Source organism: Nicotiana sylvestris, chromosome 10 (assembly GCF_000393655.2).
Source record: "Nicotiana sylvestris chromosome 10, ASM39365v2, whole genome shotgun sequence".
NCBI classification, from domain to species: Eukaryota; Viridiplantae; Streptophyta; class Magnoliopsida; order Solanales; family Solanaceae; genus Nicotiana; species Nicotiana sylvestris.
Genome location: NC_091066.1, coordinates 100,112,518 through 100,125,277, shown reverse-complemented (window position 1 = coordinate 100,125,277; position 12,760 = coordinate 100,112,518). Strand labels below are relative to the sequence as shown.

General features: G+C 35.3%; 1 protein-coding gene across 1 annotated transcript; it reads left to right on the top strand.

Annotated features, from left to right (window-relative positions):
- Positions 1 to 255: 255 nt before the first annotated feature.
- Positions 256 to 8,630, top strand: LOC104240973 (protease Do-like 9). Its single transcript, XM_009795881.2, has 10 exons — positions 256 to 949; positions 1,584 to 1,783; positions 1,877 to 2,057; positions 4,649 to 4,840; positions 6,138 to 6,373; positions 7,101 to 7,202; positions 7,307 to 7,357; positions 7,468 to 7,572; positions 7,648 to 7,792; positions 8,137 to 8,630. The coding sequence occupies exons 1-9, from the start codon at positions 388 to 390 to the stop codon at positions 7,744 to 7,746; spliced, it is 1,728 nt and encodes a 575-aa protein (XP_009794183.1). The 5' UTR covers positions 256 to 387; the 3' UTR covers positions 7,747 to 7,792; positions 8,137 to 8,630.
- Positions 8,631 to 12,760: the final 4,130 nt, after the last annotated feature.

The window sequence follows — 12,760 nt, the reverse complement described above, 5'->3', positions numbered from 1 at the left end:
TTGATAACCCCTCGGGTGTTAATCTCGACCATAATCTCGAGCCTATAGAAACGTGCTTATGAAGCATGTATTGACTGAAAATTGGACCTTCCGATTTTACCGTATACAAAAATGCTTCTGAAATTAATATTTCAAATTTCAAATTCTCTTTAAATGATAGATCAAATTGTAAAATAAACAATTATTTGAAAAACAAATTTCAAATATTTGAGTATCACACTCATGTCTAAACGTTATGTACTGGGAATTTAGGACAGGGAAGGGTCGTGTTTCATTCATCAAAAACTCTTTCACCGATGCACAAATTTCCCTTTCCCCCCCTCCCTATTCTTTAGCTAAAATCAGCTCTCCATTTCAACAAGAAAACCTCCGCCCTTTCATCAATCAATGGCAGGACGCAAACGAGGAAGAAAGCCCAAATCAGATCCCCTTTCACCAGCAGCAGACATCCCAACATCAACTTCACCCCACATTGACGACGACGTCGTTTTCTCCGTCAGCAACGTTGAGCTCATCGACCCACCTCCTTCCACTTCCCGTCCCCGCCGTGGTCGGCCCCGCAAAATCCTTAAATTACCCGAAAACTCTAACCCTGAAAATGGAAAAACCCTAAAAAAAGCAACACCACGCGTGATTAATAAACCCAACGGGGTAGGGGTAGCCTCTCTTGAGGGTACTACTGTAAATAATGCGGATGTTGCTAGGGTGGTGCCGGCAATGGATGCTGTAGTGAAGGTGTTTTGCGTTCACACAGAACCGAATTATTCACTACCGTGGCAGCGGAAGCGACAATACAGTTCGAGCAGTAGTGGATTTGTTATCAAAGGAAGAAGGGTTCTGACAAATGCACACTCTGTGGAGCATTACACCCAGGTTAAGTTGAAGAAGAGAGGGTCCGATACCAAGTATGTTGCCACTGTGCTCGCTATTGGAACTGAATGTGATATTGGTGAGGCCTTTTCTTTTCATTTGAATCTTAACTATTGTGTTATATGGAATTTAGAATTCGAATCATATGTTTTTCTCCCTTTGTATGTTATGCATGGTGTTAGGCTGTAACATTGGTGTATATGCTCCATCCTTCCCATTTTGTATGTAATGTTTGATTGAGCTCAAGGTTTAACAAATTAAAGAAGACTCTTGACATGTACCAAAATTATTCCTCTAAATGAGTTGTGATGAGAAATACATGTTTTTTCATTTCTCCCCTCTTCATAAAAGAATGAACTTCTATATCAAGTGGATCTCAGCAAGTCACATTATTGAGGTTAAAATGGGGATGCTAAGATTAAATAGTTTTCAAAAGAAGAAATGTATCTTTTTTTTGGCACAGACTGAAAAGAAAAGTGTGTTGCATAGAATGGGATAACCGGAGATTATACTAGTGATGGTTGAAGAAAATATTAGAGTAATGGTTGAAAAGTTATTTTTACTAACAGATGTTTTGAAGGAAACTCCACTCCTATTCATCTTTTGAAATTTAGACTTTATAGTGTGCTACACTTTATCTAGCAGCTTCTGGTAGTGGTTCATTCTTGCCAACAGTCTTTGACACTGTTAATTTGGATTTTGTGATGCTGCAGCTTTGCTTACCGTGGATGATGATGAGTTCTGGGAGGGAGTCTCAGCTGTAGAATTTGGGGATTTGCCAGCACTTCAAGATGCTGTGACAGTAGTAGGTTATCCAATTGGGGGTGACACAATCTCCGTGACCAGTGGTGTTGTTTCACGCATAGAGATATTATCTTATGTTCATGGGTCTACTGAACTTTTGGGCCTCCAGGTATTCAATTTTCACTGATGGAATGTTCGAATGTTCTTTTCGTATTTGGTGATCTAATTGCTCTGGTATCTGACAAATGTTGCTAGTTTACAGATTGATGCAGCTATAAATTCTGGAAATTCTGGTGGGCCTGCTTTTAATGATAAAGGAAATTGTGTAGGTATCGCATTTCAGTCTCTTAAACATGAAGATGTGGAGAACATTGGTTATGTCATCCCAACACCTGTAATCATGCACTTCATTCAAGACTATGAGAAGAATGGAGCATATACCGGTAAGGCTGCTGGAACTTGTAGTTATTCATCTTTATAAAAAAAGGGCTTATATTGTGCCTGGTGTTTGTCAAGAGTCTTTTGCTCTTGTAAGATACTTGTTGCTCTTGCTGAGATAATTGTGAGATTTAGAAATATCAAGTTTTAGGGAACTCCTTGATTTGTCTTTATAAGATAATAATATAGTATTCTTCATCAAAAGATAAATAATATAGTATTGTAGTGAAATGGACCCGATAGAGCGGACTGGATATAAATGATCCATGTAACCAATTTCAGCTGCTTTTGTTGAGGTGTAGTTAATTGATACAGATGGGTTCTCTGGAAATGGTTTGTGCCCAATTTTCTTTGATAAAGTTACAATTTTACTACGAATATTTTTGCTTATATATATATATATAAAAATTCTTCCAGTATACAAATAGTAACAAAATTAGAGAACATGCATGGTTTGATGTATCTCTACCACCTTTTGTATATCACTTCTATGCTGGAGTTTTCTCAACTTTATCAATGAATCCAGTACTTTATTTGAAAAAAGGAGTAAAGAACCTACTCAAAGATATGGTTCTTTACAAATTACAAATGAGCTATATAACAGGAACCTCGTGCGTCCACGAAAGCTTCTCATTCGTACAAAATCATTTTGCACATTTACAAAAAGTCACGTGTTCCTTTCCCTCTACAGAACCACATGATATCCAAAGGGGATATATTCCATGCTATACAACTTTTTCACATTCTTGACGGTAGCAGGCAATCAGACATTGATGACGCTATTCCAAACAGATTCAATACCTTTCATCACAATTAACAACTGACTAGCAACTTTGCAGTATGAACAAGTGGTCCATGATTTCCTTCAAGTGTTTGCTCAGTGAACACCAGCTAATATATGTTATCTTTTCTTTCCTCAAAATATCGGCTGGAAGAATGGCACAAAGTGCTGGCAGTCTAATGAGAACGTGTACCTTTCCGACAGTTTTGGTAATTCATACTCAGAGGTATGGAACACTGTATCCTCTCTCCTTCAGTGTACGTGGTGAAGGATTTCACTGCAAATATTCCACTTTCACCTCCCATTCCTTTTCCAATATTCCTGGTCCGACAGTGTGATGTTCTGTTTGTAAAGAAATTCCATGAGGTTTTTGAACCCTTATATCACCCAATCTGTAGGTTTATCCTGAATCTCATATAATTTTTGTCGTATGGACACTGACTAGGCTGTGATCTAACTGAGTTTTTTCTGTTGATTCTATTGGTTGCTAAGAGGTCAGAATTCTCAAGCTCTTTTTAGTTTTGCTTTAATTTTCTAATATTACTGGGGTTATCAATTTGACATCAGTGGATGCAACTTCCTTTTTTTCTTGGAGTATGTCTTATAGTTAACATCTACTCCTAAATTGTGCTACTAATGTAGCTCAAAAAAGTATAATCTCATGTTAGTGCTTTGAAGTTTATGCCAATATAGCTGTTAAAATGGTGTCTTCCAAATGACCGATAATTTTGTATTGGTAAATATCCTCTTGTGTTGGTGGATTACTGTTAATTTTATTGCATATCAGAGTGTTCAATTGATCTTCTGAAAGGTCTTTTGCCATTTTTATCTTTCTAAGATACTGATAAATGGTTGACATTATTATTGAATACTGGCACTTGCAGATGCTCATGGATACATTTGTGGTGCACGTAGTTCCTAGACCTTTTCTCTAGATTTTTTTTTTACTATCTTATTCATGCTGGAATTCATCCGACATCAGTGTTCAACCTCTGAACATGCAAATGCAAACTTTGCTGATGGGTGACAGAAGTGTCCAATCAAATTTCCCTAGTATCGAATTAAAAAAAAAGGCTAAATATTATGGAAAATATTAGAAGCTACAAGTTTGTAGTCTACTAGTTGTCATGTCTTGCATTTCTCGAGTAATTTCAAATATCCAATAAGGTGCATGTGTCTGTGCATTTGAGCTACACTAATTTTAGAGTTATAATTCACTAGGGGCTTCTTTTTATATCCAGAAATTACAGTTTTCTTTATCATCACAATTCTACAATAACTTCGAAAATTTCCTGAATTGTGGATCTTGTGGGAGATTTTTACAAGTCTTCTTGGACAGGAGAGAAATTTAAGATTATATTTAGGTGGGGTTTGAAGTTGCTTTGAAGTTGAACTGATGTTTCCTGAGTGTCTGCAAATAATGAGGATTATCTGCTGATCTGCACATTCAACAAGGCTATGATGCTTTCAGAATGAGTGGCTGAGTGATCTTTTTGGTCTCAGCAAAAGTTGATACAATGAGACATGGTTAAGTCATGTATATTAACTATAAAAAAAATTAAATATAAGAAAAAAAGGGATAGAATTCATGCCCTAATCTGCTAGCTACTGATGCCATATCAATGTGGTACAACAGAACACGTTTGTGCTTGATGCATGAGAGTCGGCTCCTTTTACTGTCTCATGATGTAGCTTGAATTTGTACCTACTTTGGCAAAAGTGGACAAGCGACTATACAGCAATAAATGCCTGTTTGAAAGTTGAATTTTGGTACCGTCTTTTTGGCATATTATCATTATTTTCATTTTGCGCCAGGGTTTCCTATTCTGGGGATTGAGTGGCAGAAGATGGAAAATCCAGATCTTCGGTTATCCATGGGAATGAAACCTGACCAGAAAGGTGTCCGTATTAGAAGAATTGACCCTACTGCACCAGAGTCTATGTTGTTGATGCCATCCGATGTACTCCTAAGCTTTGACGGGGTTGACATTGCCAATGATGGAACAGGTTGAAATGCTAATTGTGCTTGATTCCATTTGCTCTTTGTAGTTAACTTATCTCACCGTAGCTTAGATATTAAACTTTAGTATTGAAATGCATAAAAAAATTATTACCTTATCACCCAAAAAAGTTGATTCCAACCTAAGTCCCTGTTTCTGCAAATAATGGAAAAGCTTGTTTACTGGTTGCCAGATGTACTGTCAACTTACTGGTAATACTTACTCCCTCCGTTCCAATTTATGTGAACCTATTTCCTTTTTAGTCTGCGCCAAAAAGAATGACTCCTTTCCATATTTGGAAATAATTTACCTTTATGCAATGATTTTTAACCACACAAAATATGTGCCTCATTTTACACCACAAGTTCAAAAATTTTCTATTTTTTCTTAAATTCCATGCCCAATCAAATAGGTTCACATAAATTGAAACGGAGGGAGTATTTTTATCTGATGTTATGGTTACGTTATCATCTCTTCTAAGTGGTAACAACATCCACGTTGACAGTCTAACTAAGCCTGATGCTGTATTAAGGAGCTAAGTTGCTCGGATACGGGTGCGGATCTAGAGATCAGATCCTTCGAAATGTAAATTTTAAGATTCGGGGATACAGATCCTAGTACGGATACGGGTGCGGGGATCCAAATTCAAAAACATAAATTTTGTGGAATACTTACGTATAGCTTGTAAAGTGTGAATTTCTTTTTTATTCTCAAGTTGTAGCTAAGTAAAGGATTGATTTCCTAGATAAAGTATGCTATTCTCTTCAAATTTACCCTAGTTTTTGTTCTGATTTCGGGAATCAAATTGTATCTCGTCTCGGATTTTTCCGTTCGTCGTGGTCAAAGTACGCAAAATTGTTTGACCAAATCCCGAGGGATCCCATATCCACACCTATATTAGTGTCGTGTCGACATGAGTGCGGCAGCTAAATTGCCGTATCGGAGCAACTTAGTTAAGGAGACCCTCATATTAGATGAGGTATTTAAAGGAGAACTTGTCAGCTTTCATGGTTTGTGTTTGCACTTCTTGGAATGTTTATCAGTTGTACAAATTTGATTTTCCAATGACACAGTGAATATCTTACCTGACATTTGCTAGTATAATTTATGTCATCTTTGATATGGTTTCAAATGGTTCAACCAATTTGGAAGAACAAGTTTTGTCAGTCGGAGCTGCATGATATTTATTTATTGAATCTTTTTTGATAAGCTTTATGTGCTGACACTCAAATAAAGTTAGATATGTTGTCTTTAGGTTTTATCTTCTATTAACAGGTCACGTGATTTCCTTTGATTAATTTCAGTTCCATTTCGGCATGGAGAGCGTATAGGTTTTAGTTATCTTGTATCCCAAAAATATTCCGGCGACAGTGCTGCAGTTAAAGTTCTTCGTCGTAATTCTGAGATATTGAATTTCAAGATCAAACTTGCAACTCAGATGAGGCTTGTTCCAGCTCACAACAAAGGGAGACCTCCATCGTATTATATTATAGCTGGATTTGTTTTTACCACTGTATCTGTTCCATATCTTCGTTCCGAGGTACCCAATTTGCTTTGCATATATGTCATTGTGCATAACTCATATCCCTCATTTCCTGTCAAGCTGCACAAATTTCAATCTAAGATCCATGTTACTTATTCTTGTGTATTAATTGTCATGATCAACGTTTGTGATAAAAATGAGTTTCCTTCAATTACTTTGCCTGCAACCTTTGGTATTTAGGTGGCATATTGCCACTTGTAGGGGGTAGCACGGGTATAGGGGGGTTTATTGTACCTTGTTGAGTTGGTTTGATGGCATCATGAGTATTCTTGGTGCTATTATCAGAGTTTATTGACAAAGAAGTAGCATTATTATCTTCTATTGGGAGACTAGGATTCAAATCCTAGGAGCCAAAAGAAGTTGGGTGATTTATTCCCATCCTCTACTTGGTGGGTAGAATTACCGGCCTTGTGCTGATGGAGGATGGGATAATGCAGGTTTACGGTGGAATAGTCGAGGTGCGCATAAGTTTCCATCGTTTGCTTAGGCGACGGTCCTTATCATATTATTGATTTCTGTTTTTTCGTTACTTTTTTTTTGGCTAATGCATAGAATTCTATCTTTACCTTTTACACTGCCAATATACAGAAAACAACATACTTTACATGGTCATTTGAACCACTTTTTCCAGTGTTGTACTTAATGATAATGCTTGGGGTGCACAAATTGTTTTATTTTTATTGCAATTGTTCTGTTTTCTAACTCATCCTATGCGCATAACCAGTATGGAAAGGATTACGAGTATGAAGCTCCTGTAAAGCTGTTGGACAAACTCTTGCATGAATTTCGACAATCACCCGACGAACAGATTGTTGTGGTTTCTCAGGTTATTCCTTTCTTTCAAAATTCATCCTTAAGAAGCTGCACGATTATCATATTGAGTAGGATCTAATATTCTATCTGCTCTTTTGCTTTGTGAAAATTCTATAGGTGCTTGTTGCTGACATTAACATCGGATATGAGGAAATAGTTAACACTCAGGTTGGTGGCAGATGGCTCTAATCTTGATATCATTGTTTCTTACTTGGGCTGTCAAAATGAGACTTCCACTTACACCATCTTCCTGTGTCGGCTTTCTGGGCATGTTCTAGGTTCTTGCTTTTAACGGTAAGCCTGTGAAAAATTTGAAGAGCTTGGCAAGAATGGTAGAGAACTGCAATGATGAGTTTTTAAAGTTGGATTTGGAGTATCAGCAGGTATACTCTTTCTGCTGCTCTAGGTTTTCTGAGAGATCTGCATCAAGATGCTGTAATCTAGTTTGTTTTATGCAGGTGGTAGTCCTTCAGACAGAGACAGCAAAATCTGCTACATCAGACATCCTTACTACACATTGTATTCCTTCTGCCATGTCCGAGGATCTCAGGATGTAAATGATTTCAGCTGGGATATATCAAAATTCCTCTTGCCAGCATGACAGTATTCATCTTTTCCTTTTCGTCCACCATCTTTATCTTTTCCTCAGTTTGGTTTCATAATTGATTTGTACCCAATCGGGCGATTTTTGGTATGCTTGTATTTCACTACTAATGGATGGTAAATAAACCCGAGTTATTGGTGGTATCTAATAAGAAGGTCGGATATTCTCTTCTTTTTTTAGGTTTCTTTTTTCTTTTTCGTCGTGGGGAGGGGTCATTTCTCGTTTGGTGCAGTTTGGTATTTGTACTTTTTAAAATTTTCGAATCATCTGCATTTCTCCATTTCTACTTTTAATTTGTCTAACCGTTACACCTTTGTCTCAATTTTTGATGTCTTTGTCATAGCTCTTTCTAGAGGACTGTCACACGTTGGCTCAGCTAGTGGATTCAAGGATTTTTGGCTTATGCACCCGTGTTTGTGCACAGATTGTGATCACATTCTAAGATGGAGCGGGAAAAAGATGCATTCCTTTTAATTGTTAAACCAACTTTGTGTTTCGAGATGGGCAGAGCTCTCTTTTGGGTGCTCAAGCAATTGCCGGGGCAGACGATTTCAATGTCAGACTATAGTATTTCAAGCAGGTAGCTTGGCATCGAAATTATATGCAAAGTGCAGGGTGTATGCTTCCAATCAAGGGAAGACAGTAATTTGACTTCCTGAGCTTGTCATGATTTCCATCCTCCTATTATATATAAGCACACAGAACAGAACATTAATTGCGAGTATCATTCTTTACATCAGACTTATTCACCAGCCAAAAAGAATATTTGTTTAACTATGTATGATTCCGCTGACAATTACTGCATTTAATAAGAGTGAAGAATAGTTGTAACATAAATCAGTAAACACACAACTTAGCTATCAATTAATCCTGTATTATCTCCAGGTTTGGGCTTAAGAATACTTATGGATCTAAAGAAAGTAAACCAAAAACTTTGTAGCCCATGAATAGTGGTTGCAAAATGGATAACAAAAAGAGGTATCCATATATTATCCACTAAAAATGGGTTGGATAATGAATTTTTTAAAAATTGGTCAAATATGGATAAGATTTATATTATCCACTTAAAAAATGGATAACCAATGAGTTTGATTTTTACATTTGCAAAGACTCAAATTTGGGATTTCTTAAGTTTGGAAGATTAGAAATTCTCCAAAAGTGATCATATTTAAGAAGTCATGGATAATATGGATATTCATATGATTTGCTGGTTAATCCAATTTTTTATTCGTATTAAATGTAGGCCGGGTTGAATATTTTATCTGTTTTTACATTACACGTTTTCAATCTGTCCATATCTGATCTGACCCGCCTGTTTGCCATCCCTATCCATGATCAAGCTGAGGAAGAGCTTCTTGCAGAGGAGACGATTTCTGGTAAACGTTGTGAATCTGTTACAAATAAGAGGCAAGTAACCTCTTCTTCCTCGTATCACAATCTCGGACTCATACACTAATGAGATACTTGCTTAAGGTGTTTCTTTTTCTTATCATTTTCGTTTGTCTTCTCTTGTGCTTTTTATCTTTTCGCTAATTTGCTCTTTCTCTTTTTTTTTTTCTTTTAAATTATTTTGGAGAATAGATGGTCCTTAAAATTCCATATAAATATGGAGAAGAGTTGATTTGAATCTTGTATAACTTGGATGCAAAGTTAATTAAAACGGCTAAGTTGCAATTACAAGAGGGTCATTTGCACAAATGGCATTTTAAAGGGTTTTTTTTTTCCTTCCTATACAATATTTGAAACTTACTTATCAAAAATATTCAAATTTTGTATATTTCCCTCCCTAAATAAATTTTTCTTATAATTTATATACAACTTATTATCAGTGCCTTAAATTAGGAGATTTTTTGCTTGGAAAAGGGCGTAACTAAAGAGAACGAAGTCCAAATTGTCCTTCCATCTAAATAAGACTCCTTCCAATTGTGTGTTACCTATTTTAAGCCATAATTAGTGCAACTATTCTCTCTCATTGATGCCTCCCTCCTAAATAGAAACCAATATCAGTTCTTGCATACAAAATAAAAATAGATTTCATACAATTTTAATATATATTTGATATATCTACAATAACATACATACTAAAAATAAATTTCATACAACTAATTATATAATATACAATTTACTTACAACTTATCTACAACTTTCATACATCATCCTTACCTGGTTAAATATAACTACAATATCATACAACTTAAATACAATTTTCATATAATATATTTTTTTGTATATATTTTGTGTGTGTGTGTGTGTGTGTGTGTGTGTGTGTGTGTGTGTGTGTGTATATATTGTATGTGGTGTGTTCTTCCTCTCTGAAATTCCAATCAAAACTTCCTATCTTAATTCAATTTTAATACATATCGACAACTTTATATAAAAAGATAGTATTTATGACTTAAATATAAATTTCATACAACGACTCATACAGTATACAACTAATTTTCAACTTTCATACATCATTCGAAAAAATAAAATACAACTACAAATAAAATACAACCAAATCCAATTTTCATACAATTATTATACAACTTTGATATAATTTTATATGTATATTGTATGTCACGTCTTCGAATATTTCCAATCGAAACGCCAACAAGAAAAGAGGAAGCCTAGAAAGATCCAAACTCCAGCCATGGCGAAATTCAGATTGATAAGAAATTAATCTCTTTCTTTGCTATTGTTAAAGAAAATTATGTGCTTTAGAAGAAAAAATCTTATAGAATCGGTGTAGAAAGATGGTTGATTTCAAAGAGAGAAAGAGGAAAAATAAATTGTGATTGGTGACTTACTAAATTAAAAGGCTACAATTAAGAGATACTCATTTAAAATTAATTTGTATATAATTGGTAAATTGTACATGATCATGTAATTAAATTAAAATTGATCAAAGAGGGTAAATAAGTTTCATATGTAGTATAAATAGGTTCCCGTTAGCATACTGGGCTAAATTTGGCCAAAACAAAATCATTTCTAGGTGGGCGATTGATAGGAATTTTCCCGTAAATGTTGGTCTTAGCCGAATATCCTCAAATTAGTGGTATTGAAAACTGACCTCGGCTTCTACACGGTTATTGTTCTTCAGCGTTTCTTATTGGTAGAGTTTATGGAATATTAACTCTACCTATTTGTTATGTTTTTTATCAAGTCTATCAGAATGGCATGATTTCGCTCCTTAGGAATTTCTTTATTGGATTGGTAGAATTTATACTATATTTGTTAGGATTTTGCCCTCAATTTTTAATCTATTAGGACTCTCTTTCTTAAACGAAGGGATAAAGAACCCTAAAAGAAATAAATCTACCTTCATATCCTTATCCTTTTCTTGGAGGAGAAGTTTTGTACTTCTATAAATGGACGTATTCTTCTCACAACAAGAACAATAACCTCCACAATGTAGTCTTTACGAGAATCATGTTTAGGAATGATTTTTCTCTCAATATTTTTTTATATAAATATGCTAGTTTTTATATGTAGGTCAATTTACCAAACCCCCATTATAACGTCTTATTCTTTAGTATATTATTTTTCTTGTCTGATTTATCATCCACCGATTTTGCATTGTTAGCTTTCGCATTATCACGATCTTAATTTTTCACATTAGGATGTCGTGATGGAACCTAGTCTCTAAGACTAGGTAAGCCTAACATACATTGAGAAATAACATAAATAATAACTTAAATATCAAATTTAAATTGTTAAACTGTTTTAATAAAACTCAAACGGTACAGCTGTCAATAACTCCCAAAAACCTGGTGGAACGAGTCATAAGCTCTATAAGTGGGTGCACTAATAGTCTCGAAATACTATACTATTTTGGAATAGGAAATAAAAAATAATACAACTAAAAGCAGAAGGTGACTTCGAGGCCTACGAACGTTGACCATGTATACCTTGAAGTCTCCAGAGGTATCTGATCAATCACTGACATCCGGCACAAGCATATATTACCTGGATCTGCACAAAAATGTGCAGAAGTGTAGCATGAGTACACCACAATGGTACCCAGTAAGTATTAAGCCTAACCTCGGTAGAGTAGTGACGAAGCCAAGACAAGACACCTACTAGGACAAGATACACTGAACAAAGGATAATATAGACCCATAACAAAAAACGAGGAATGCATGATAATAAGAAGTACAATAATGTAGACTAATAACAGAATTTAAGGCAAGAAAGGCAACGAGAAGTGAACACATGCATGGCTTGTATCACCGCGTGGCTTCAAGTAATTCCCTTTCTAGCAAAACGCGTATAAATCTCACCTTATCTCACCGCATGCGTATCAACCCCTATCCTTATACCACCACATGCGTATCAATACCACAACACAACAATCAACTCGTATCACATGTGGCCATATTCCATAACACTTTCCAAAGTCAACAATACTAATATTACCACAACATATATCCCACGGCTCAACTACAATGTGTACAAGAATCTCAATAACAATAAAATAAATGAGGAAATACTCAAATAGGAAAGATATCTCAACAATCAAAAATTTCAACATCAATATGATAATGGCTTTCACAACTTCAACATCAATAACCCAACAAGAAGATATTCCCATGAAATAACGACTTCAAGTAAGAGTAATTCAACAATGAAGGAGGTAACAAGATAATAAGAGAAGTAGTAACTCCAACTAGAGCATATAACAACAATTACAACAATAAAGTTAAAACAAATGCTAACAATGTCAATTAGATCACGTGAGAGTAAATTTAACATTGAAAGATGTAACATATTATAAAAATTTCAATTAAATACATTGAAGAAGTCTAAAAATATAACGGTCAAAATATTAGATATAGCCCGGGTACACACTCGTCATCTCGTGCACACGTCTTTCACATAGTACAAATAACATAATCAACCCAAATCCTAAGGGGTAGTTTCCCCATACAAAGTTAGGCAAGATACTTATCTTAACTAGGCCAAATTAACCCCCGAAATAGCTTTTC

What these genes read in the sequence shown, in the direction of transcription:
- LOC104240973 (XM_009795881.2), top strand. Translation starts at nt 388, where the DNA reads ATGGCAGGACGCAAACGAGGAAGAAAGCCCAAATCAGATCCCCTTTCA. An exon ending in TGGAACTGAATGTGATATTG is followed by an intron (nt 950 to 1,583) that starts GTGAGGCCTTTT and finishes GTGATGCTGCAG; the next exon opens with CTTTGCTTACCGTGGATGAT. An exon ending in AGGAAATAGTTAACACTCAG is followed by an intron (nt 7,358 to 7,467) that starts GTTGGTGGCAGA and finishes GGCATGTTCTAG; the next exon opens with GTTCTTGCTTTTAACGGTAA.